This window comes from Delphinapterus leucas, chromosome 1 (assembly GCF_059928025.1).
Source record: "Delphinapterus leucas isolate spDelLeu-1000000601 "Yukka" chromosome 1, BTC_Dleu_Yukka2, whole genome shotgun sequence".
In the NCBI taxonomy this organism is placed as follows: domain Eukaryota; kingdom Metazoa; phylum Chordata; class Mammalia; order Artiodactyla; family Monodontidae; genus Delphinapterus; species Delphinapterus leucas.
Window position 1 is genome coordinate 161,736,063 of NC_143129.1, and position 23,245 is coordinate 161,759,307.

General features: G+C 35.4%; 1 protein-coding gene and 1 pseudogene across 11 annotated transcripts in view; one reads left to right on the forward strand and one right to left on the reverse strand.

Annotated features, from left to right (window-relative positions):
* Nucleotides 1–23,245, reverse strand: part of AGO3 (argonaute RISC catalytic component 3) — a 126,826-nt gene that overhangs the window by 57,290 nt on the left and 46,291 nt on the right. For 7 of the 11 annotated variants that reach the window (XM_022575218.3, XM_089896116.1, XM_089896102.1 and 4 more), the window contains one exon: nt 694–828. In XM_022575218.3, the coding sequence (XP_022430926.1) occupies nt 694–828 (135 nt within the window). Of the gene's footprint in view, nt 1–693; nt 829–8,873; nt 15,626–17,515; nt 17,603–18,890; nt 18,985–23,245 lie in introns of those variants that run through there. The other 4 variants (XM_089896146.1, XM_089896150.1, XM_022575224.3 and 1 more) reach the window with 4 other exon arrangements.
* On the forward strand, nt 9,343–9,428 carry LOC115801869 (U2 spliceosomal RNA; annotated as a pseudogene).

The window sequence follows — 23,245 nt, forward strand, 5'->3', positions numbered from 1 at the left end:
TATAGAAAGCAACAATTATATAAACAATAAGTATATACAAAATATAAATTTTAGGACACAATTGAAATTAATTTTTAATTTTTCTCTTTGGAAGACTATGTAGAGATGAATTTGTATTAGTAAAATATACATACGATGCAACCCACTGTACACATTTTAGCTACTAACTATAAAATAGTCAAGATCAATGGTCAACTGAATAATGTATATGAAATTACTAAGTTTCAACTCTAGAACAACACATGAAACAGGCTAGTCCCATATCCATAAATTTACAAAGGAATAAAATATTCTGCTATCATTTCAGAAAAATAAAGAAGTCATTATATTATCGATAGAATATGTTCAAAGAATGGCTCCAGTTCTGAAGTGACAATGTTTTTGGAATAAGCTTATTTTTAACAGTATCATAGAAGCGTTTTCCTAACAGATACTCTTATACCTTCAGCTAGTAAGGGAAAGTATTGACAAAAAATTAGCTAGTATCAATATTAATTCTATTACTTGGTATTTCTTTCATTGACACACTACCTAAGATGTTATGGTAATGAATTTAATGTGACATTTTATAATTAGTCCATTTTTTTACCGGTGATGTTACATGAACAGATTTATATCTTAAAAAATTTCAATGAAAGTTTGTTATATTCATGCATTTTATAGTTAAGTTGTTCCAAATGCTAATTAACTCACCTTTTATCTCTTTGGTGAATTTTACCCGATGAGAATCAGTCAGAGGTCTCGGCTGCTCATCAATATTATGAATGTCAAGAACTTCACACATGAACTGAATTACAGGTTGTGCTTTGTAGAAGGCAGTGGCAGAAACTAAGAAGAAAAACACAAATAGTACAAATTAATGTTTCCTTTAAAAAAACTCAAAAACTTGATCTTGGGCTCCATGATAATTAACTAATACAGAGTTAAAATTACCCTTTTATGTATACCTATATACATATAAAAATATTTCCAAAGTTAAGCTGTTTCAATTTGAACTGTTTGACTGGAAGACAAGCACAACACAGAAAAAGCCTAATATTACAGTTTTTATAATCTATCTCTTATCATGGGTAACTGAATCATTCCATTTCCTACTACATGTACAGAGCAGTGTTCTGGCTATGAAACAAGGTCTGTAAGGGGACAAAGAAGGCCAGAGCACCTTAAAGAAGAAAAGGTTAGGTATTATTTCTTAAACAAAGCTTTTTAAGCCACCCTAGACTGCTTATCTATTCTAGCGAGAGCTCTCCCTGTCTTGCACAGATTTGAGAAGACAATGGTATTAAATGTTACTAGTGCTAATCCAAGCTACAGGTAGTAATAGTAAGGTGTATCTGCCCAATGTTATCTAGCTACAGTCAGCAGTCTTCCAAGAGCCAACAAGTATGATTTCTTAATCTTGGGTTTTGGAACTAGAAGAGCTTCACCAATAGTTAGTAGACCACCATCACTCATTTCTTAAATACATACTTACTGACTGCTATTATGTGCTATAAAGGCACTGGGGATACAGTGAAAAGTAAAACCAAAACAGACAATAAGCTACATGCTATCATGTTATTTTTTTATTTAAAAGCATGCCTACTGTGGTGCTCTTTCTCTTACTCTCCTTGGTTTAGGATTAAATGTCTTCCACAAAATGTCCCTCATCTCTGGAAGGATATTTATCAAGGCTTTAAGTAGTTATCTCAGGTAGTAAGGCTACCGTAGATATTTTTTATTTTCTTCTTTTTGACTTTATCTTTAAATCTTCATTTTTTAATAGTGAGCACATATTACTTTTTCCTTTATTACAGAAACAATATATGAATGAAGTCTCATCCTAAAAAATTTAAACAATATAGATATCCACAGTAAAGACTTCTGGTCTCCAAGTATCTTTAAGGAGCAACCATTATTAGTACTTAGGTATGTATATATCCTATTCACTTAGAGATAAAAATGCATATACAACTTTCTTTTTTAACATGAGATCAGATAATAAATGTTCTATGACTTCTTTTATTATTATTTTAAAAACTAACAATGTGTCTTAGAGATCTTTTTATTCTGCAGTTTGGGTGCATGGTAATTAAGTGAATATATATTCCCTTCCCCTCTTAATGAAAAGGAACACAAATGATAAAACATTAGACACACTATTCTGGCCTTTGATTTCTTTTTTCTCATTCTATATCTTAGAGATAGATCTATATGTACTAATATGGAACTATATCATGCTTTTTCACAGCTGCAGGATATCTCATTGCATGGACCTACTTCATGTCCCTCATGATGGAGAGTTATGTTGGTTTTGTACTTCCATCCAAATAAACTTTAGAAATACCTCCACAATTTCAAACTAACTAAAAAAAGAGAGACTGGTAAGACTGTATTAGCATTCTGGGTATCTTATTCAAATCCACAGTACTTTAAAAAAATGTATACATTACATTCTTCTATTAAAAAAATGTGGGAATACTGTCGTACATTAAAACAAGGCTGGCAGGATACATACCAAATAAGCACATATTGCTTCTGTGTTAATTTAAAAAAAAAGTGAATAAAGGAAAATAAATACATGGTAATTAACATGCTTATTTTGTCTTTCCTTTAATCCTACAGGTAAATTTTCTTCACTGGATTATTATAATACTAGCATTCACAACTAATGTGTCTTATCTCACAGAGTTGAAACTACTAAACAAACATTATTTATCCTGTTTAACATTCTATTAATTTTCCTTAGTGTTTATCCCACTGTTCTTCTAATCATTACTGTTCACCATCTTCCCCACAGCAATGTGGGCATCTGAGGTAAAAATTAAAGTTAGTGAAGGAAAGCTCTTACAAAAGATGGGATGAAATCAGTGAGTACAGTTGAATTAGGCATGAATTTCAATCAGCAAAGATCTGCCTCTCTATCCCTTGGTTAAATCCTTAACATTTTATAAACCTACATATTTATGCATTTTTTCCTTCTTTCCCTTTCAAAAATCAGCTGAGTTTAACTGAAAAAGTAATATTTACATTTAATATTTTTAAAACCTATTAACAAAATATACATTAACACACTAAAGGAAATAAACATACAATCATTTCTACAGATAATTACCCTCAAAAAAGCATTAGATAAAATTCAGCACCATAACTAAAAGTCTCACAGTACCAGACTAGAAAGGAGCTTCCTTAATTTGATAAAAGTTATCCACCAAAAATCTATGGTAAATTCAACTTCATTTAATAGAAAGTGCTAGCTGGCACAGGAATGCAAGCTAAGAGAAGTAAAAGGTAAAAAGATTGGAAAGGGAGAAACAAAATTATTATTCTTCACAATATGACTGTCTAGAGAGAAAACCCAATAATCTATAAATTATAGAATTAGACAGTTCAGTAAGGTTGCTAGATTTAAGATCAACATATAAAAATAAAATTACATTCTTATACACTAGCACCCAACTTAAAATGTAATTTAAAAAAGATACCACTTAATATCACAACAAAAAAACCACAAGACACTTGAGATAAAATCTGAACAAAAGATGCATAAGACCTATAGAAGTAATAGGTATCTTTACTACTACAGAAAATCTAAATAAATGGAGTATATACCTTATTAGTATAAATTATTTGTAAATTAATCTGCAAATTCAAGGCAATTTCAATCAAAATACCAATAGGATATAACCCCCTTGACCTCTGGAACTTAAGAAGCTGATACTAAAATTAACATGAAAGAGAAATGAAACAAGAATAGCCAAGACAGTTTTTAAGAATAAGGTCTGCTCTAACATTCATCGAGATCTGTTATAATCCAATTCAAGTCAAGAGACTGTGGGGACAGACACACAGACCAGTAGAACAGACTTGGAAGCCCACCTTATACAATATACAAAAACAAATTCCTATTCAGAGAACTGAACATGAAAAGAAAAATAAACATTTAGAGGAAAATATAGAACATCTTTATGATCTTGGAGGCAAGAAAGAATTTCTTAAGATATAAAAACTATCATAAAAAATACCATAAACAAAGCCAGAAAAAAAAAGACAGGCTATAGATATGTGTAGTACATATAACAAATGATTACTATCCAGAATATATAATAAGTTCCTATAAATCAAGATAAAACAATAAAAGTGGCAAAGGATACGACTAGGCATTTCATAGAAGAGAAAATCTAAATGTCAAAAAACAAATTTTCACTAATTATCTTATTTGTAATTAAGGAAATATATATAAAAACTATATCAAGCTATCATTTTACACCAATCAAGACTGGCCAAAAATGTTAAGACCGATAACACAAGCTGACAACAAGCCAAAGGAAGACTGAAGAATGAAAGCTCTCATACGGACTGTAGGAATATAAACTGATATAGTCAGTTAGGAACAAATGGTAATTTATAGTAAGTTTGAAGATGAGCATAATTTTCAACTCAACAATTTCACTCTAGGACTTCCCTGGTAGTGCAGTGGTTAAGAATCTGCCTGCCAGGGCTTCCCTAGTGGCGCAGTAGTTGAGTCTGCCTGCCAGTGCAGGGGACACAGGTTCAAGTCCTGGTCCGGGAAGATCCCACATGCCGTGGAGCAACGAAGCCCATGGGCCATAACTACTGAGTCTGCGCTCTAGAGCCCGCGAGCCACAACTCCTGAAGCCCATGTGCCTAGAGCCCGTGCTCTGCAACAAGAGAAGCCACTGCAATGAGAAGCCCACGCACCACAACAAAGAGCAGCCCTTGCTCACTGCAACTAGAGAAAGCCCGCGCACATCAATGAAGACCCAACACAGCCAAAAATAAATATAAGTAAAATAAATAAATAAAATAAATAAATAAATAAATAAAAAAGAATCCGCCTGCCAATGCAGGAGACACAGGTTTGAGCCCTGGTCTGGGAAGATTCCACATACCAGGGAGCAACTAAGCCTGTGTGCTACAACTACTGAGCCTGCGCTCTAGAGCCCGCGTGCCACAACTACTGAAGCCTGCGCGCCTAGAGCCCGTGCTCCACAACAAGAGAAGCCACCGCAATGAGAATCCCGTGCACCGCAACAAAGAGGAGCCCCCCATCGCCGCAACTAGAGAAAAGCCCGGGCGCAGCAAAGAAGACCCAATGTAGCCATAAATGAATGAATGAATGAATGAATGAATAACTTAATAAAAACCCAAAAAACAATTTCACTCTATTGGAGTATATACTCTGCAAAAATTCCATATCTGTGAAAGGCAACATGAATGAGAATGCTTATTGTAGCACTGTTTATAATGGTAAAAAGAATGGAAACAACTTAAACACCAGCCAAATGGATAAATTTGTACTACATGCATATAATTACAATTAATGGGCAGGTGTTAGAATTCAGATAAATACAATTGAGAAGTAGAAAACTTGAGAGGAGTTTGGTAGAAAATGCGATCTTACCAACTGCTTAGATTGCCATTATCTAGATATGTATAATACACAACTAAGGCAAAAAAATTTACCAAAATAGACTAGATGTCTAGAATACCAGTGGGATAGTCTTTCAATTCATGAACATAATATCTCTGAATTTATTAACATCATTCCAGTTTCATTAAGGTTTTGTGATACTTTATAACTCATTTATTAATAATTGATAAAAATTTTGTTGCTGTTGGAAATGTATCCTTTAATCTTTCATCACTTACTAACTTATTTTTAAAATTTTATTTATTTATTTGTTTTTGGCTGTGTTGGGTCTTCGTTTCTGTGCGTGGGCTTTCTCCAGTTGTGGTGAGCGGGGGCCACTCTTCATCGCAGTGCACGGGCCTCTCACTGTCGCGGCCTCTCTTGTTGCGGAGCACAAGCTCCAGACGCACAGGCTCAGTAGTTGTGGCTCACGGACCTAGTTGCTCTGTGGCATGTGGGGTCCTCCCAGACCAGGGCTTGAACCCGTGTCTCCTGCATTGGCAGGCAGATTCTCAACCACTGCGCCACCAGGGAAGCCCACTTACTTTTTTAATTAGGTTTATTTTCTTCTTTTCATGGGTAACAGTGTTAGAATAATGAGAAAAGGATAGGCTTGGAAATGAAATAGATTTTAATTCTAGATCCAGACTTGAAATTCAGAGAAATCATAGTCCGTTCATTGCAAAATTAGAAAAACATCTAGTACTTATAGCATTAGGGTGAAGATTCAATATAAGGTACCTACTTGTGCCCAGAACATGACAGGAGCTCATCAGAGCTCTTTTTCTCATCTTTGAAGAACTGTCTACTCATGTCTTTTGCTCTCTCATTTACTGAGGTTTTAATTCTAGGCAAAATCATTTTGTCAATGTAAACTAACTCCTTGAAGAGGCTGATGGGAGAATGTTCCATGAAAAAGCGATTAGGATTCTTGAATTTGCATTTTACTGTGTCAAAACTGAAAATTTTTGTTAGGACGCAGCTAAAATAACAGATGTGAAAAAAGAAAATAATAAATATTTGCCATATTTAAGATAACTAGGGCTACAAGTACCAAAATGAGCCCAGGTCCAAATGATGAGTATAAAATAAAGCAGTAAACAATGCTGGATCCTGGTAAAAACATAACTACAATTATACTTTAATCTCCTGAGAATAACGGTTATGTGCCTCAATTTTATATGTATACTTTCATTGCTCTGAAGATATAAGAACAGAAACTTATTATACAATCCCTTTTTATGGGAATAGTGAGCAATTAAGAGGCCACATTAAACATCTTGGCGTGTCTATTATTACCTAGCAAAATAATATTAACATAGTACTCAGGAGATACTGATAGATGAAAGGACTGCTTTTCTTTTTCTTTTTCTATTTTTAATATAAAATATCACGTATTTACTAGAGTGTCACTAAACAAATTATAAAGTGAATATCCACATAACCAACATTCATATCAAGAACTAAATATTGCCAGCATCCTAGAAACCTCTTCCCTATCCCTTTCCCAACCTTAACTTCCCCTCTCTCTGCTAGAGGTAACCAAAATCCTGGCTTTTATGGTAATCACTTCTTTTTCTTTATAGAATTACAACATAAGTACAGATCACTAAGGACCACAATTTAGTTTTCCTAGTTCTTGAATGTTATGTAACTGGAAACATAAAGCATGTAATCTTTTTGAGCCTTTTGCTAAACATTGTTTCTAACTGATCTATATTAATTAAATGTAACTGGTTTCTTCATTTTCATTGCTCTAACACTCTGTTGAAGAAATACACAATTTATCCACTCTGATGTTGATGGACAGGGAATTCCCTTGCAGTCCAGTGGTTAGGACAGGGAACTTTCACTGCCAGGGGCCCAGGTTCAATCCCTGGTCAGGCAACTAAGGATCCCAGGCGTAAGCTGCCCCACAGCAAAAAACAAAACCAAACAAAAACCCAAAAAAACCTGATTATTAATGTTGGTGGACAGTTTATGCTGGCACTTTCCTTTGGTTATTAGAATAAGGTTATGAATATTCTTATAGCCTTTTTTTTTTTTTTTTTTGGCTGCACCACGCAGCATGCGGGATCCTAGTTCCCTAACCAGAGATCTAACCTGTGCCCCCTGCAGTGGAAGAGTGGATTCTTAACTGCTAGACCACCAGGGAAGTGCCTAGGTGGCCTTCTTGATATACGTAAACACATATATTTCTCTAGTAGAAAAGGCAATATCTGAGTAGAGCTGCTGAGTCATTAGGGATGTGTTATCTCTGACTCTCCTAGATAATGTCAAACTCTTCCAAAGTGGTTTTAACAAATAACTCTCCCACAAGCAGCACTTAAGAGTCACTGTCGTGCCTAATTTTCACCATTAGTATCATCAGACTTGAATTTTAGCCCTTCTGGTGGATGTGTAATGATATCTCAGTTCAAGAAAAAAAACAATTTGAGGTATAACTTACATACAATAAAATGCATTTCAATTGTAAAGGTCAATGATTTTGACAAACGTATATACATCTATGGTATTACCACCCCAATTAAGACAGAATCTGTCATCACCCCAGAAAGTACTTTCCTGCCCCTATGCAATCAGCTTCTGTCACATCTGCCACAGGCAAGCACTGATCTGATTCATTTCATAATAGAATAAATGGTTCCAGAATTTCATATAAGTGGAATTATACTGTATACACCACTTTGTCTAGATTTTTTGTACATCTTGAGATTTATCCATACCATTGTATAAATTAGTAGTTAGTTCTTTTTAGCTGCTGGGTAGTATTTCATTGTATAAATAAATCACAACTTGTTTCTCAATTCACTTGTTGCTGGGCATTTGGGTTGTTTCCAGTTCCTAATTATTATGAACATGTAAACATATATGCACAAATCTTTGTATGGACCTATTTTTTCATTTCTCCTGGGGAAAGACCTAAGAATAGAACTGGTAGGACACATGGCAAGAAAATGTTTAAATTTAAAAGGATCTGCCAAGGGCTTCCCTGGTGGCACAGTCGTTAAGAATCCACCTGCCAATGCAGGGGACACAGGTTCGATCCCTGGTCCGGGAAGATCCCACATGCTGCGGAACAACTAAGCCTGTGCGCCACAACTACTGAGCCTGTGCTCTAGAGCCCGCGAGCCGCAGCTACTGAGCCCACGTGCCACAACTACTGAAGCCCACACGCCTAGAGCCCGTGCTCCGCAACAAGAGGAGCCACCGCAACGAAGAGTAGCCCCTGCTCGCCGCAAATGGAGAAAGCCTGCGCACAGTAATGAAGACCCAATGCAGCCAAAGATAAATAAATATTAAAAAAAAAATCTGCCAAAATATTTTCCAAAGTGGTTGTACAATTTTATACTCCTACCATTTCTGATTGCTCCACACCCTTACCAACACTTAGTATTGCCAGTCTTTTTGATTTAGCGAATCTAGCAGGTGTGAAGTGATATCTCACTGTGGTTCTTACCTGCATTTTCCAGATGACCAATGATGTTTAGCATCTTCTCAAGTGCTTACTGGCCATTCCCATAATCTTTTGTGAAGTGTCTGATTTTGACCACTTTTTTAAATTGTCTGAGTTATGGAAGTTTCTCATACATTCTGGACACAAATCTTTTGTTTAGGATATGTTATGCAAATATTTTCTCCCAGCAGTAGCTTGCCTTTTCATCTTCTTAACAGTGTTCTTAAGAGAAGGTGTTCATTTAGATGAGGTTTCCAACATATTAAGAAATCTTTGCCTATTCCAAGGACATGAATATTTTTCCTCTTTTCTTACAAATTTCTCAGTTTTAATGTTTTTTTCTTTTTTCGTACAAATACTCAGCTGTTCTAGCATCGTTTATTGAGAAGACTATTCTTTCCCCATTGAATGTTGGCCCCTTTGTCAAGTATCAATCAACCACGTAAGTGGGTCTATTTCTGTAGCTATTCTAATCACTTCTTAGCCTTTTGGCTAAGATCAAGTGTAGTATCTATAGCTATCATGTAAATTGATTTGTATGTCCATCTTTAACCCCAATATCACAGCTTTGATTACTGTAGCTTTATAGCATGTCTTCAAATCGGGGATTATGAATCCTCCAACTCTGTTCCTCTTCAAAATGGTTTTAGCTATTCTAGGTTCTCTGCATTTCCATATAAATCTTAGAATCAGCTTGTCAATTTATATTATTAAAAAAAACAAAAAAAAGCCTGGTGAGATTCTGGGATTGTGTTGAGTCTACAGATAAATTTGGGGATAATGCACATCCTAAGAATTTGAGGCTTCTGGGCCAAGAACATGGTATCTCTGTTTATTTATATCTTCCTATCTTTCTCAGGAATGCTTTGTAGCTTTCAGTGTAGAGGGCTTGTACATCTCTTTTAAAATCTATTCCTAAATATTATTTTTTTGTGGTACACGGGCCTCTCACTGTTGTGGCCCCTCCCGTTGCGGAGCACAGGCTCCGGACGCGCAGGCTCAGCGGCCATGGCTCACGGGCCCAGCCGCTCCGCGGCACGTGGGATCCTCCCGGACCGGGGAACGAACCCGTGTACCCTGCATCGGCAGGTGGACTCCCAACCACTGCGCCACCAGGGAAGCCCTACATTTTTTGATATTATGAATGGTACATGTGTTTTTCACTTTTCTAATTGTTGAATGCTGGGTATCATTTATTATACTGCTAGTATTTTCTTTTTGTATATGCAACTAGTGTCTTGTGATCTTGCTAAATTCATCTATTAATTCTAGTAGGATTTGTTTTTTTGGGTAGATTTCTTAGGATTTTTTACGTAAACAATTATGTCTTCTGCAAACTGAGATAGTTGTATTACTTCCTCTACAATATCATGCCTCTATTTTTCTTGGACCACCAGCACAATGTTAGACAGAAGTAGTGAGAGCAAGTATTCTTGCCTTCTTATCTTATGGCAAAATCATTCACTCTTTTTATCGTTTAGTATGATGATGCCTGTATGTTTTTCTAGATGCTTTGATCAGGTTGAAGAAGTTTCCTTTTACTGCTAGTCTGTTACAAATTTTTATCATGAAAATGTTAAAATGTGTCAAATGATTCTTCTGTCTGTTGAGAGGATTACATTGTTTTTGTCAGGTGTCAGATTCCGGGGTATACTAGCCTCATAAAATTGAGTTGTAAAGCCTTTCTTCTTCTTCTGTTTTCTGAAAGAATTTGTGAAAGATTGGTATTATTTTTCCTTAAATGTTAGATAAAATTCAGCAGCGAAATGATTTGGGACTGGAGTTTTCTTTGTTAGAAAGAATTATGGATTTAATTTCCTTAATAGGTACAAGGCTATTCCAATTTTCTTTGAGCCAATTTTTGTAAAGTTGTGTTTCATTTATCAAATTAATTGGTATAAATTTGTTCCTAACATTCCCTTATTAATCTTCAGTTCTGAAGGATCTTTAGTGATAACCCCTTCTTTCATTCCTGACACTAGTAATCAGTTTTATTTTTCTATTTTTCTTGATTAGCCTTGTTAGGAGTTTAAAATTTTTATTAGCTTTTTAAAAGGAATTAACTTTTGGTTTCATTCACTTTCTATATTGTTTGTTTTTCTATTAATTTTTGCTCTGATCTTTATTATTTCTTACCTTCTACTTACTTTGGGTTTAATTTGTTCTTTTTCTAGCTTAAGATAGAAACTGTGTGTGCTAGCCTACCTCCAAAGACGGTCCCTAATAATAAGTCTTGCCTCATGGGATTTCCACGTTTGTGTCTCTCCTACACTGAATATAACTGGTTTATATAACTAATAAGACATTACAAAACTGGCAGAATATAGCTTTCAACGCTAGGCCTTAATGTCATTACAACTTTTGCCTTGCTCTATCATGGATTACTTGCTCCAGAGGAAGACAGCCACAAATATCATGACAACACTTAACCAGCCCTGTTGAGAGGTCCAGATGGCAAGAAACTAGGCCTCTAGCACAAACTTGTTACTGAGTTTTACAGATGTAAAACAAGACTTAACCATCCATTTAAACATTCATCAAGTACCTACCATATCAGGGGCTCTTTTGTGGGTTGGAATTTAAAGATGACTCAGACAAAGCCTCTGCCTTTTAAGAATAGATCCTGGGTTAGGATGGCAGAGGAACCACAAGCAGCTCATTTCATTCCTTCCTCAAACTCCACTATAGCCATGGTAAGGAGTTAAAAGAAAGAAAGGAAGAAAGAAAGACATAAACCTAGAAGGAAGGGAGAACAGAAAACAGAAAATGCACCAACATTTTAGAAGATGAAAAGCGAGTAGACAAGTTGTAACTGACATAGCAGATAGAATCCTCAGAAGGAGTGAAATGGCAGTGCTAGGTACCTCTGAAACTGGTGATAAAAGGATGGGGGTAGTGCAGAAAAATGAAGAGGAAAGCTGTTTGAGAAGCAGGTAGAATCCTAGATCCCTTGTTCAGCTCCATTCACGTTGCGGAACAACTGCCTCGTCTTTATCCTGGCATAAACTGTAGGTGTATTCTCTGGAAAAAGTAAAAGACTTTTGGAGGGAGGATGTCAGGCACAATTAAGGGCACAGGACTGTACCCAAAACAAGGAATTAAATAACTATAAATATTAAATGCTGAATGCAGACATTCCCCAAGCCAGAATCCCCAACTTGGCTTCCAGATCGTAATGAAGACTATTACCCTTCAAGCAGGAGGTTTGGAAGGCTCATCTGTGGGTAATTTGACCAGGTAAGACATAAGGATAAACTAACATTATAGGTTCACCAACATCAGCCCAATCAAATCACCCTATGATAAAGCTCAAAGTAAACAGGCTCCACTGATGAATTCAAAGCACCTAGTCAGTGTTTTAGAGTCCCAATGCATCATGAATAAATAATCAAGGATACTATATGCTTGAAGGAAGCTTCCAAAATGGAGGATAATGATCAAAACAAACAAACAAAAAAAGAATTTGGAGGAAGCATAAGCATGTGTAAGAAAAATAATACCCCAAAATAAATGACCTACAGTGAGCTTAGAGAAGATACTACCATATATGAAACAAGAATAGTATGCTACTATAAAATAACATTCAGGAAATAAAAAAGAACGAATAGAAATTTTAAAAAGCGAAGGGGGTTAGAAAATGAAGGTAAGTAAATTTTCCAGAAAGTAATACAAGGGAAACAAAACCTCACTAAAGCTATTTAAAAAGTGGAGCACCACTTTCAAATTTATGAAGGAAGATTATTTCCAACATAGAAACCTAGCTGAACTTTCATTTAGGTTTGTTGATACATTTTCCAATGTGTAAGGCATCAAAAAATTTTGCCTCCTGTGTACCCTTTTCTCATGAAACTTCTAAAACAGGGGGGAGGGGTAGGAAGGGATACAGATAGTGAAGTCTGATCCCAAGAGGACAGCTGTGCACCAAATATGAACATACTCTATCAGACTGAAGCAGTATGGGTCAAGAAACAGATTTGATTAGACTGTCACTGAAATTCCTGATGCCATTATACTCTTTTTCTAATGTGAGGATAGACTAGACAAGCCTGATACAGGTATCTTTACTTGGCTGAGCTTGACCAGTGCTGATAAAGTTCCTGCCCTGTTGCCTGACCCTTTCACCCTAAAGAAATATTCTGCTTTGATCTACTTCTGAGGACTAATTTGAATACTGTAAAAATCAAATTATTTCTTAACCTTAGGGATCTTATACCTGAACTGAAGACAAACATATGAAGCAAGCAACACTAATATTGTGATTAATAAATTACTTATTAGAAATCTGTTTTCCTTGCAAAGGAAGCATATTCAGTGAGAACTTTTGACTCTTAAGCAGCATAAATTATAATTACCAAATTCTACAACCATTTATATATTATGACTACTTTCTTCTAGTAGCAAAATAGTGAATGTTTTATAGAAAGCTACTTTTTACTGAAAAGCACAAGGAAGTAAATAAAGTATATAAAAATAAAAAACATTTCTCAACTCAGATGTCCTGGGTCTGAGATTTGTCTGCCAGGAATCTTGCCTCTTAAAGGATGCAGTAAAGACCTGTGAATATTAGGGGCATAATCTCTGGAATCAGAAAAATTGACCTCTATCATTTAAATATAATAACTATTGTGCCTCAAATATAGTTATATCTAAATATACCTTTAATAGGTTATATTACATATATCAATACATTAATAAAAATATAAAATACAAACTATGTGACATTTCGAGAGAGAAAGTCACTTTAGAGAAAGTTTAGATTTTGTCTCTAAACTTCAGTTGGGGGTATCACTTAACTCATACAACTGTGATGACGTTCATAGGAGATACAGTTGTCTTTTGGTTCCTGGGGGAGATTGGTTCTAGGGCTCCCTTTGGATATCAAAAGTCAGTGGATGCTCAAGTCCCTTATAAAAAAATGACATAATACAGTCGGCCCTCAGTATACATGGTACCCAGGTAACAAGGGCTGACTGTAATTAATGTAAAATGTTTAGCATTCTGCCTGTGGTAAACAAAAATATCTTCAGGGACATACAACTAATAAGTACCAGATTCACTCTTTTTTGGCTGTGTTGCACGGCTTGTGAGATCTTAGTTCCCTGACCAGGGACTGAACCTGCGCCCTTGGCAGTCAAAGTGCGGAATCCTAATCACTGGACCACCAGGAAATTCCCCAGATTCACTCTGATGCTCTTAAAATGCATAACTACAAAAAGTAAATGCAAGTTGCAAATAAGTTAGGCCTAAAGGCAGGCCAACCTAAAAAAATATTCTGCATTTCATTGACTCTAAAATGCCAATTATGGTAAGGTACATCAGTATTGTGTGTATCCTAAAAGAGAAATTTGCCAATTCAACTGTGACAAACGATCTACTGCAAGACATCTCCTGATTTCAGAGATAATGAAATGTGAAAAAAAGTTTTTTGTGTGTCTAAGATTGGTAAAATTCATTAAAGTTACCTAGTTGAGAGTTAGGATATTAAACACCAAACACCATGAAAACAATCATTTTGAAGACAAGATTAAGTCACACAATTAGAATTAAATTGCTTGCTTTCTTAAAGTACTGTTCCATGCTTATTTCCACCACACATTTCACCTAGCTCCCACCTGTCACTTCCTCAGAGAAAAGTTCCTTGAACACGGAGACCAGAATGGATCCCTTTGTTACGCAGTCCCACTGCACTTAGTACTTCCTCGTAGTACTCATTATATTGCTCAATACTAATCTTCTCTGGCTGATTTCAAGTTCAATAAAGACTATTTTGTTCAGTGCAATATACCAAGTGGAAGGGTTGCAAAATCAAAACCACACAAACAAGAAAGGAAATATAAGCAAGTAAGGTGGTCAGTGTAATATTTTCCCTCATTATTTTTCACAGCAGCATTATATATCATTGACAATTTAAAAATAAACTCATTTAAGTGCCTTCTTAGCACAGTAGGCAGCACATCAGTCTCATAAGAATAAACCCATTTAAAATTTTAGGCTTTGGGACTTCCCTGGTGGTACAGTGGTTAAGAATCCACCTGCCAATGCAGGGGACACGGGTTTGGGCCCTGGTCGAGGAAGATCCCACATGCCGCGGAGCAACTAAGCCCGTGAGCCACAACTACTGAGCCTGAGCTCTAGAGTCCATGAGCTGCAACTACTGAAGCTCACATGCCACAACTACTGAAGCCCACGCATCTAGAGCCCGTGCTCCCAACAAGAGAAGCCACCACAAGGAGAAGTCCGTGCACTGCAACGAAGAGTAGCCCCCGCTCGCCCCAACTAGAGAAAGCTCGTGCGCAGCAACGAAGACCCAATGCAGCCAAAAATTAATAAATAAATAAATAAAAGAAAATAAAATTTTAGGTTTTATTTCATTTCATTAAGATAACACAGATCTTTTTGTTTCTTTGCTTCACAGTGGCACCTGAAATTATCTACACACTTTGTTCACACAAATAAACATACTGTCACATGTTTCCTGAAACATGTAGCCTTATAGGTCTATCTCTTCTCCTACCCCAACCAACCTATTTCATTCCTCTTTCTTCTTTCCTTCCTTCTTCCTAAAGGGAAGCACTATACTGAAACTGGTGTGTATTTGTCCCATCTATGTTTTTATGGTTTGTTTTTTTGTTAACATCTTTATTGGAGTAAAATTGCTTTACAATGGTGTGTTAGTTTCTGCTTTATAACAAAATGAACCAGCTATACGTATACATATACACCCATATCTCCTCCCTCTTGCGTCTCCCTCCCACCCTCCCTATACCACCCCTCTAGGTGGTCACAAAGCACCGCCATCTATGTTTTAATACTTTTACTGCATTTGTATGTATCCAGTATATACTTAAAAAAAAAAATTCACATAAGTAGTAACATAACCTTTTGCTATTTGATCATCCCCCCAACAATGTTTTCAATAATAATCCATGTTGATATATGTAGACCTGGTTCATTCATTTAACTGTTACACAGTATACCACAATATAACAATTTATGTACTCATTCCAATGCTTACTTATTCTGTTATTGACAGGAATCAGGCTGTTTCCAATTTTCTGCTATTACAAATAATGTCTCAGTTTTTGCAAGATACCTCTATGGTATATTAAGGGTTTTAAGACATGTTCAATTTCATCTTTACTGGATATTGAAAACGGCCTCCAAAGTAGTTGTATCAAATCATACGCCTATAAGCAGTGCATGATAGTTCCTTATACTTTATCCTCACCAACATTTGATATAAGACTTAAATTTTTATAAATCTGATAGGTGTGAAATGGTACTGATTTCACTTGCATTTTCCTGATTACTTATGAATTTGAGAATCTGATTTTCTATTGGCCATTTGTGTTTCCTCTTTTGTGAATTACCTTTTTTTTTTTTAACTGATTGCCTTATATCCCATAAAGCTCTTGGTTATATATGCTTTCATATTCTTCTAGCATTTTAACTTTGTTTATGGTGTATTTATAACAAATAAGTTTTAAATTTTGACAGAGCCAAGCTTACCAGTATTTTCTATTATGATTTATACATTTTACATTTTGTTCAATGTTAGAGATATTCTCTTACTTTTTCTCTGAATGAATCTTATCTTATTTTTTATTTTGGCCACACCACATGGCATATGGGATCTTAGTTCCCCGACCCGGGATGGAACCTGCAGACCCTGCACTGGAAGCGTGCAGTCTTAACCACTGGACCGCCAGGGAAGTCCCTGACAGAATTTTAAAGTTTTGCTTTACAAATTTTAGATTACAATCCACCTAGAAATAAATTTGGGATATGATGTGAGATGGGTCTAATTATTTTTTTCATATAGTTAACAACTGCATAAACACCATTTATTAAACATTTTACTCTTTCCTCAGTGATTTGAAATGCCAACTTAATATCAACAAAGTTTCTACACACACACACACACACACACACACAGAGCTTATTTCTAGGCTTTATATTCTGCTTCATTAATCTGTCTGTCCCTGCAGTTTAAAAAGTGTGCTAAAATTGTTACAGTTTCAACATAAGGAGGGCAATTCCTCCCCCTTTACTCTTCTTTAAAATTATATTGATTTTTCACCGTCACTTATTTTTTCCATATAAATCTTAATATTGACTTATCAAGTTTCACTATATACCCGATTGAGATTTTACTTAAAATTGCATTTACAGATTAATTTTGGGAGAATTGACATCTTATCAAACAGAGTCTTCTCAATAAGCCTAATATATTTCTTTCATTCAGATCTTCACTTATATCTTTCAATAAAGTTTTATATTTTACAGACCTCTCAGAAATCTTTTATTCCTGTGTATCCCCTTTTCAACCCAAACTCTCAATGTTATCACATTTTCTAAAGCTCAGTTAAGACATCATTTACTTCTACAAATATTTTTCTAACTTTCCAGGCTCAATTAGATACTCCTCCTCCATGTTCTTGGTTTTATTTATTCATTCCTTGCTTAATATGACCGAGAGTTGTGCCAGGCATGGAGGTAGACTGGTGAATAAGATGGACAGTCCCTAGCTTCATGGAGCTTTCATTCTAACAGGAGACAAAGAATAATAAACACTTATAATTCAAGGTGACACATGGTATTACAGGGGAAGTATACTGTACTATGGGAATACATAAGAGAAATACCTAACTCAGACTTGGGGGAATGGCTGGATGGGGGGCAAGAAGGGTGTCAAATACTGCTTCTCAAGGAAGTAACATGTAGACTGAAACCTGTAAGAAGAACAGAAGTTAGCAAACACAATAGTGACTAAATATCATAGTACTGACATCCTTGTCTTACTCTTGATTTTACTGGAAAAGCTCCGGCGCTTAACTGTAAAATCTACTCTCTGAATGTTTCCTCCCTTGGCTTCCTTGACACCATTTCTTGGCTCTCATACTGCCTGTGATAATCATTAATTGCTCACTGGTTCCTCTTCCTTAAATGCCAGTATTCTCCATGGCTCTAACCTTTTCATTCCTGTTTTCAATCTAAATACTGTTTCTAAAGTTCTTCCATTTTCAGAGTTTCAAATATGGATTTATATACTAAGGAGTCCCAAAACTTTTACTTTTAGCTCACACCACTACAGATTTTCACATCTGCATTTCCAACTACATACTAGATGATTCTGTCCATATGTTCCATAGAATCCTCAAGCTTTAGACATATTTACATTTGACATATTTATACATGGTATATACTGCCAGCTAACCAGCAACAGCAGACCTACCTCCCATATTCAGTATTATCATTCATACCTGGTATGAATGAGTCACTATTCTGAATGTATGTTGGTGAGTATGCCCTTCTTGAAAGCTAGTTTATAAAAGCCAGCACAGTTAGCTAGCACAGTCACTGAAGGTTTGGGAATATGAAGGTTGTTTCAAAGACTGAATAATCATAGAATTCTGTAGGCCAGGTATGGGGTTTTGTTTTTTTATTTTTAATATGTCAGTTTGGCTAGGCTACTACTTGTCAGTTATTCAATCAAACACTAATCTAGGTATTGCTGTGAAGATATTTTATAGATGTAATTAAAGGGATATTATCCTGGATAATCTGAGTTGGCCTCATTTAGTCAGTTGAAAGGCCTTAAAAACGGGGCTGAGGTATCCCCAAGAGAGAGAAGAAATTCCACCTATGGACAGCAGCTACAGCCCATACCCATGTGTTCTAGCCTGCCCTTCCTGATAGCCTACCCTAAGGATTTCAGACTTGACTACCTAGCCCCTACAACTGTGTAAGCCCAATCGCTCTCTCTCTCTATGTGTCTCCTACTGGTTCTGCTTCTCTGGTTGAACCTAATACACTAAGATTGTAGCTTTACTTCCAAAAACCAATTCCTTCAAAAACCTAGTAAACCTTCTGGTCTCTTCATTTCCAATCAGTTCCATGTACCAGTAACTATACCCAAAGTTTTTTTCTGGACATGGTTTTTAAACCTATTTTTTCAACTTAATCTTTGTAATATGTTCCTTCCTCTCCATCCCACATTAGACCATCACCATCTCTTACCTGAACTAGTGATTGAAAAAGCCTCCTAACTGGCTTCTCAGATTAGTTTTTTTCTCCTCTATCTATTCTCCACACTGCTGCCAGAGGTCTCTTTCTGGAAAACAAATATGATCATGTCACTATCCTTCTTGAAAACTTTTGAAGTCTTCCTACCTACAGGATAGAGGTAAATTTGTTTTCTATTTCATTATTTTCTGTTTTTAACTCTTATTTCCTTCTATTTTTCTTTGCATTTAATTATGTTATTTTTCTAACTTATTAAGATGAATGTATAGGTCATTGATGCTTTTCTTCTTTTCTAATAGGCATTTAAGGTTTTAAATTCTCTCTAAGCATTGCTTTAGCTAATCATACCAATTCTGATATGTACTATTTTCAATACTCTTCAGTTCAAAATATTTAAAATTTGTGATTTCTTCGACCAATGGGTTATTTAGAAATTATTTTTTAGTAATATCCAAAGCTGAACTTTAAGTTCCAGTAGGAAAATAGCAGCAATTTATTTCCAAAATTTCCCACTTTCCTCCTAGAACTTGATACAGAGCAACAAAGATAATGTAAGAAAGAGAGAAAAGAAAAGGAAAAAAAACCCTACATCTTCAGTGAACCTAGGAGACAATAAAAACCTGAAAATGCCAAATTGTAAGTAAATATGGCCCAAAGTACTTGGGACTAGTAGAACCTATGCAAGGGAGAAAGACATGAAAGATGAAAGAAAGCCTAGTGGGGCAAGAGTAAATTTTCACTCCAGAGAGAGAGGGTCCTACCCTAAGTGGGAACTGCAATGTTTAGTTCTGAGATTGAATGGGGGAAATCTCAGAAGGAAGTAGAGAAAGGAGGTGTAGAAAGTGTCATGAGAGTGAGTAGAGGGTGAACTAGAAGTGACAGATCTCAGATAGGATTACCCTTCTAAAACCAAGGCTTGCATTTTTCCTCTGTAATGTCAAACTTGGAGACAAGTTAAAAGAATAGTACAATGAACTACCATGTACCCTTCACAAATTCTCTAATTGCTAATGTTTGAGCAGGCACTTTCAAAGGCAGGAGTTGGGCTTCCCTGGTGGCGCAGTGGTTGAGAGTCCGCCTGCCGATGCAGGGGACATGGGTTCGTGCCCCGGTCCGGGAAGATCCCATATGCCGCGGAGTGCCTGGGCCGGTGAGCCATGGCCGCTGAGCCTGCGTGTCTGGAGCCTGTGCTCCACAACGGGAGAGGCCACAACAGTGAGAGGCCCACATACCGCCAAAAAAAAAAAAAAAAAAAAAAAAGGGCAGAAGCTGAATTCCCCTGGTAGCAGAAACTCCTTAAACATATATTACTCAGAGGCAAAAGAGATGTGATTTATTTTGAAGAAAGAACCCATCAGAACAACAGAGGACAGAGGCCTTGAGCAGAGAAACCTGGAAAACCACCTTGCTCCTAATGTCCTGTCCCACCTCCCTCTCCCACTCCAGTCTCTTCTAATAGGTGGTTTGGGAAAACTCATCTCATTCAAACACGAATAACAAAAGTGATAAGTATCCATACAAAAATACCATTTAAAAAATGTAAAAAAGCAGCACAACATCCCTGACAAAGAAAACTCAACAGAAAATACCACCACGAAGTAGATAAAAAATTATAACACTACTTTTTAACATGAATTCAAAACTTCTTAATGCAGCTATGAAGAAAGATCTCAGAGCAGAAATTTAAGAACTAAGGGGAAAGACAAACAGTTAAGAGAAGATGAAATAAGCACTGAGAACTCACGAAAGAAATGGAAGAAAAAGACTTTTTCAAATTCAAAAAATGAAGACTGAGCAAATGGTAAAAATTATATCACAAAAGGCACAGTAAGGAGCAAGTAGGATGGAATTTTTTTAAAAAGAAAATAAATGACAGATTAAAAAAAAGATAAAAGAGTTGAACCTACATTTTCAAAGGGAATCCCATGTTTTAAATAAAACTGACCCAAAATGCTCAACACTGAGGAAAAAATCTAGTAAAATAATTGTAAAAAATATATTCAGCAAACAGACAAAAAAAGCAGGTCCCTTCTAGGGAAAAGAAAATCTGCTGACATCATATTTCTCTACTGAACATTCATTGTCAGAAGACAGTGGGAAAATACCTTTAAGAAACTCAAGAAAGTGTCATTCAGATAAACCATAATGGAAAAGAATATTAAAAAAAAAGCATGTCTCTACGTGTAGAACTGAGTCACTTTGCTGTGCAGCAGAGACTGCCACAACATGGAAATCAGCTATACTTCAATAAGAAAAAAATTGAATGAAAAAAAAGTGTGATTCAATCATTTTATGTCTAGCCAAGCAGTCCTTCAGGAATAAGGCTATAGACAAATGGTTTTATATGCAAAAACTCAGCTCTTACTCATATGAGCCCTTCCTGAAGTAACAACTTGAAGACAAACTGTAACCAAGAGATGACAGGAAAAATTTTAGCAAAAGGACTTGCAATTAGCACCAACACATATAACTGTAGATTTAAGATGAAAACGAATGAATATACAGGTGACAGAATGGAATGTAACTGTTAACATGCTTAAAAAACACTGGAACAGTAATATATACAAATAAATGAATAACAGAAAAATCATAAAAAGTAGCATAAACTCACTGATTTCACTTTACAGTAATAGACAGGAGTAAAGTTGAAAGTCAAGTAGTATAAATTTAAGCAAAATCGTAACAACAATAAAATAATGCTATATTGGCTAAAACTAGTTAAAAAAGGAGAGGGAGGAAAGAAGGGAAGGAAAAGAATAAAGCTAATTTAAATGTTACTGATTAAGGAAAGCAAAAGATACTGTTTTAAAGAGAGGGAAAGATGATTATTATATGAAGGTATGAAGGTAACCACTGATGAGGAAAAAAAAAAACTTTCCTAATAACAGAACTAGCATTTAAAAAGCACAGAAAACATACCACATGGATTATAATCCTTTTGTTAGACAACGTAGACTTTTGGCCCATAAGTACAAAAAAAGTCACTTTATCATTGTAAAGGGTATAAATCAATGAAGAATACAGATAGGTGTACATATGCTCCCAATACTATAGCAGCAACATCATGAAAGTGGAAATATAAGAAGAAATAGAAACACAATAGGAAATTTAAATTTATTTCTCCCATCTGAGACAAGTAAACAAAAATAAATAAGGAAATAGATGATCTAAACAACATAATCAAAATTAAAGTGCTGATGGATATTCATTTAACTCTATCCTAAAAAATGATTATATCTTATTTTCAAATAGCTATTGAACTTTCATTCACAAAATCTGACCATATATTAGGTTACTAAAAAAAAAAAAAAAACCCTCAACAAATTCTAAAAATAGAAATACAAACCACATTCTCTGATTAACAGCACAATGAAACTAGAAATTTATAACACAATCAGAAAATAAAAAGATCTTCAATCTGAAAATTTAAAAAGTCTCTCAAACAACATCTGGATAATATGGGAAATACAAATGAAATCTGTGGTGTTTTGAGAAAATGATATAATAAAAAACTAGGTATTAGAAGCTTTGGAACATAGCTAAAACAGTGATAAGAAGAAAAATAACTGTTCTTTTTGGTTTTTGTTTGTTTTTATTTTTGGCCATGCCACACGGCCTGCAGGATCTTAGTTTCCCGACCAGGGATCGAACCCACGCCCTCAGCAGTGAAAGTGCGGAGTCCCAACAATTGGACCACCGAAGAATTCCCGAAATAATTTTTTTAAATACTTTTTTTAATAAGAAGAAATGAAATTAAATGAGTTACTAATATAGTTCAAAAAGGAAGGAAAAACAACTAAATTAACTGAAGAAAAGTGGAAGAAAAAATTTATAAAGCTAAAAAGAGAAATTAAGGAGTCAGAAAACAGAAAGCCAGAGAACTAAGAAAAAAATTCAAAAGCTCTTTGGTGGGGGGAGGCGGTGGGGTGAGGTGGGGAGAACCCGTTGATTAAACTACTACGTCTCCTAATTTAAGAGTAAAAAGAACAAAGCACAAATATAAAAAAGAAACTATGGGGATAAACCACAGAAGTAGACAAAACTAAAAAAAAAAAAAAAAAGGAACTACTTAGTAAAGATACATTAGATATAGATAAAATATATATTTCTAAACAGACTGATTTTTCACAAAATAAATGAAAGATTTAAAAGAGCTACCCACCAAACAAAACAAAACACACCAGGCCACAAGATTTTACAGGGGAATTCTACCAAATCTTAAAAGAGCTGATAATTTCAATACTATTTAAAAACTGTTGTACATTTTAGAAAATGGGAAACTTCTAAATTCTTTATGAAATAAAATATTAATACCAAAACTTGATAAAGACTGCATAAAAAAAGAGAAG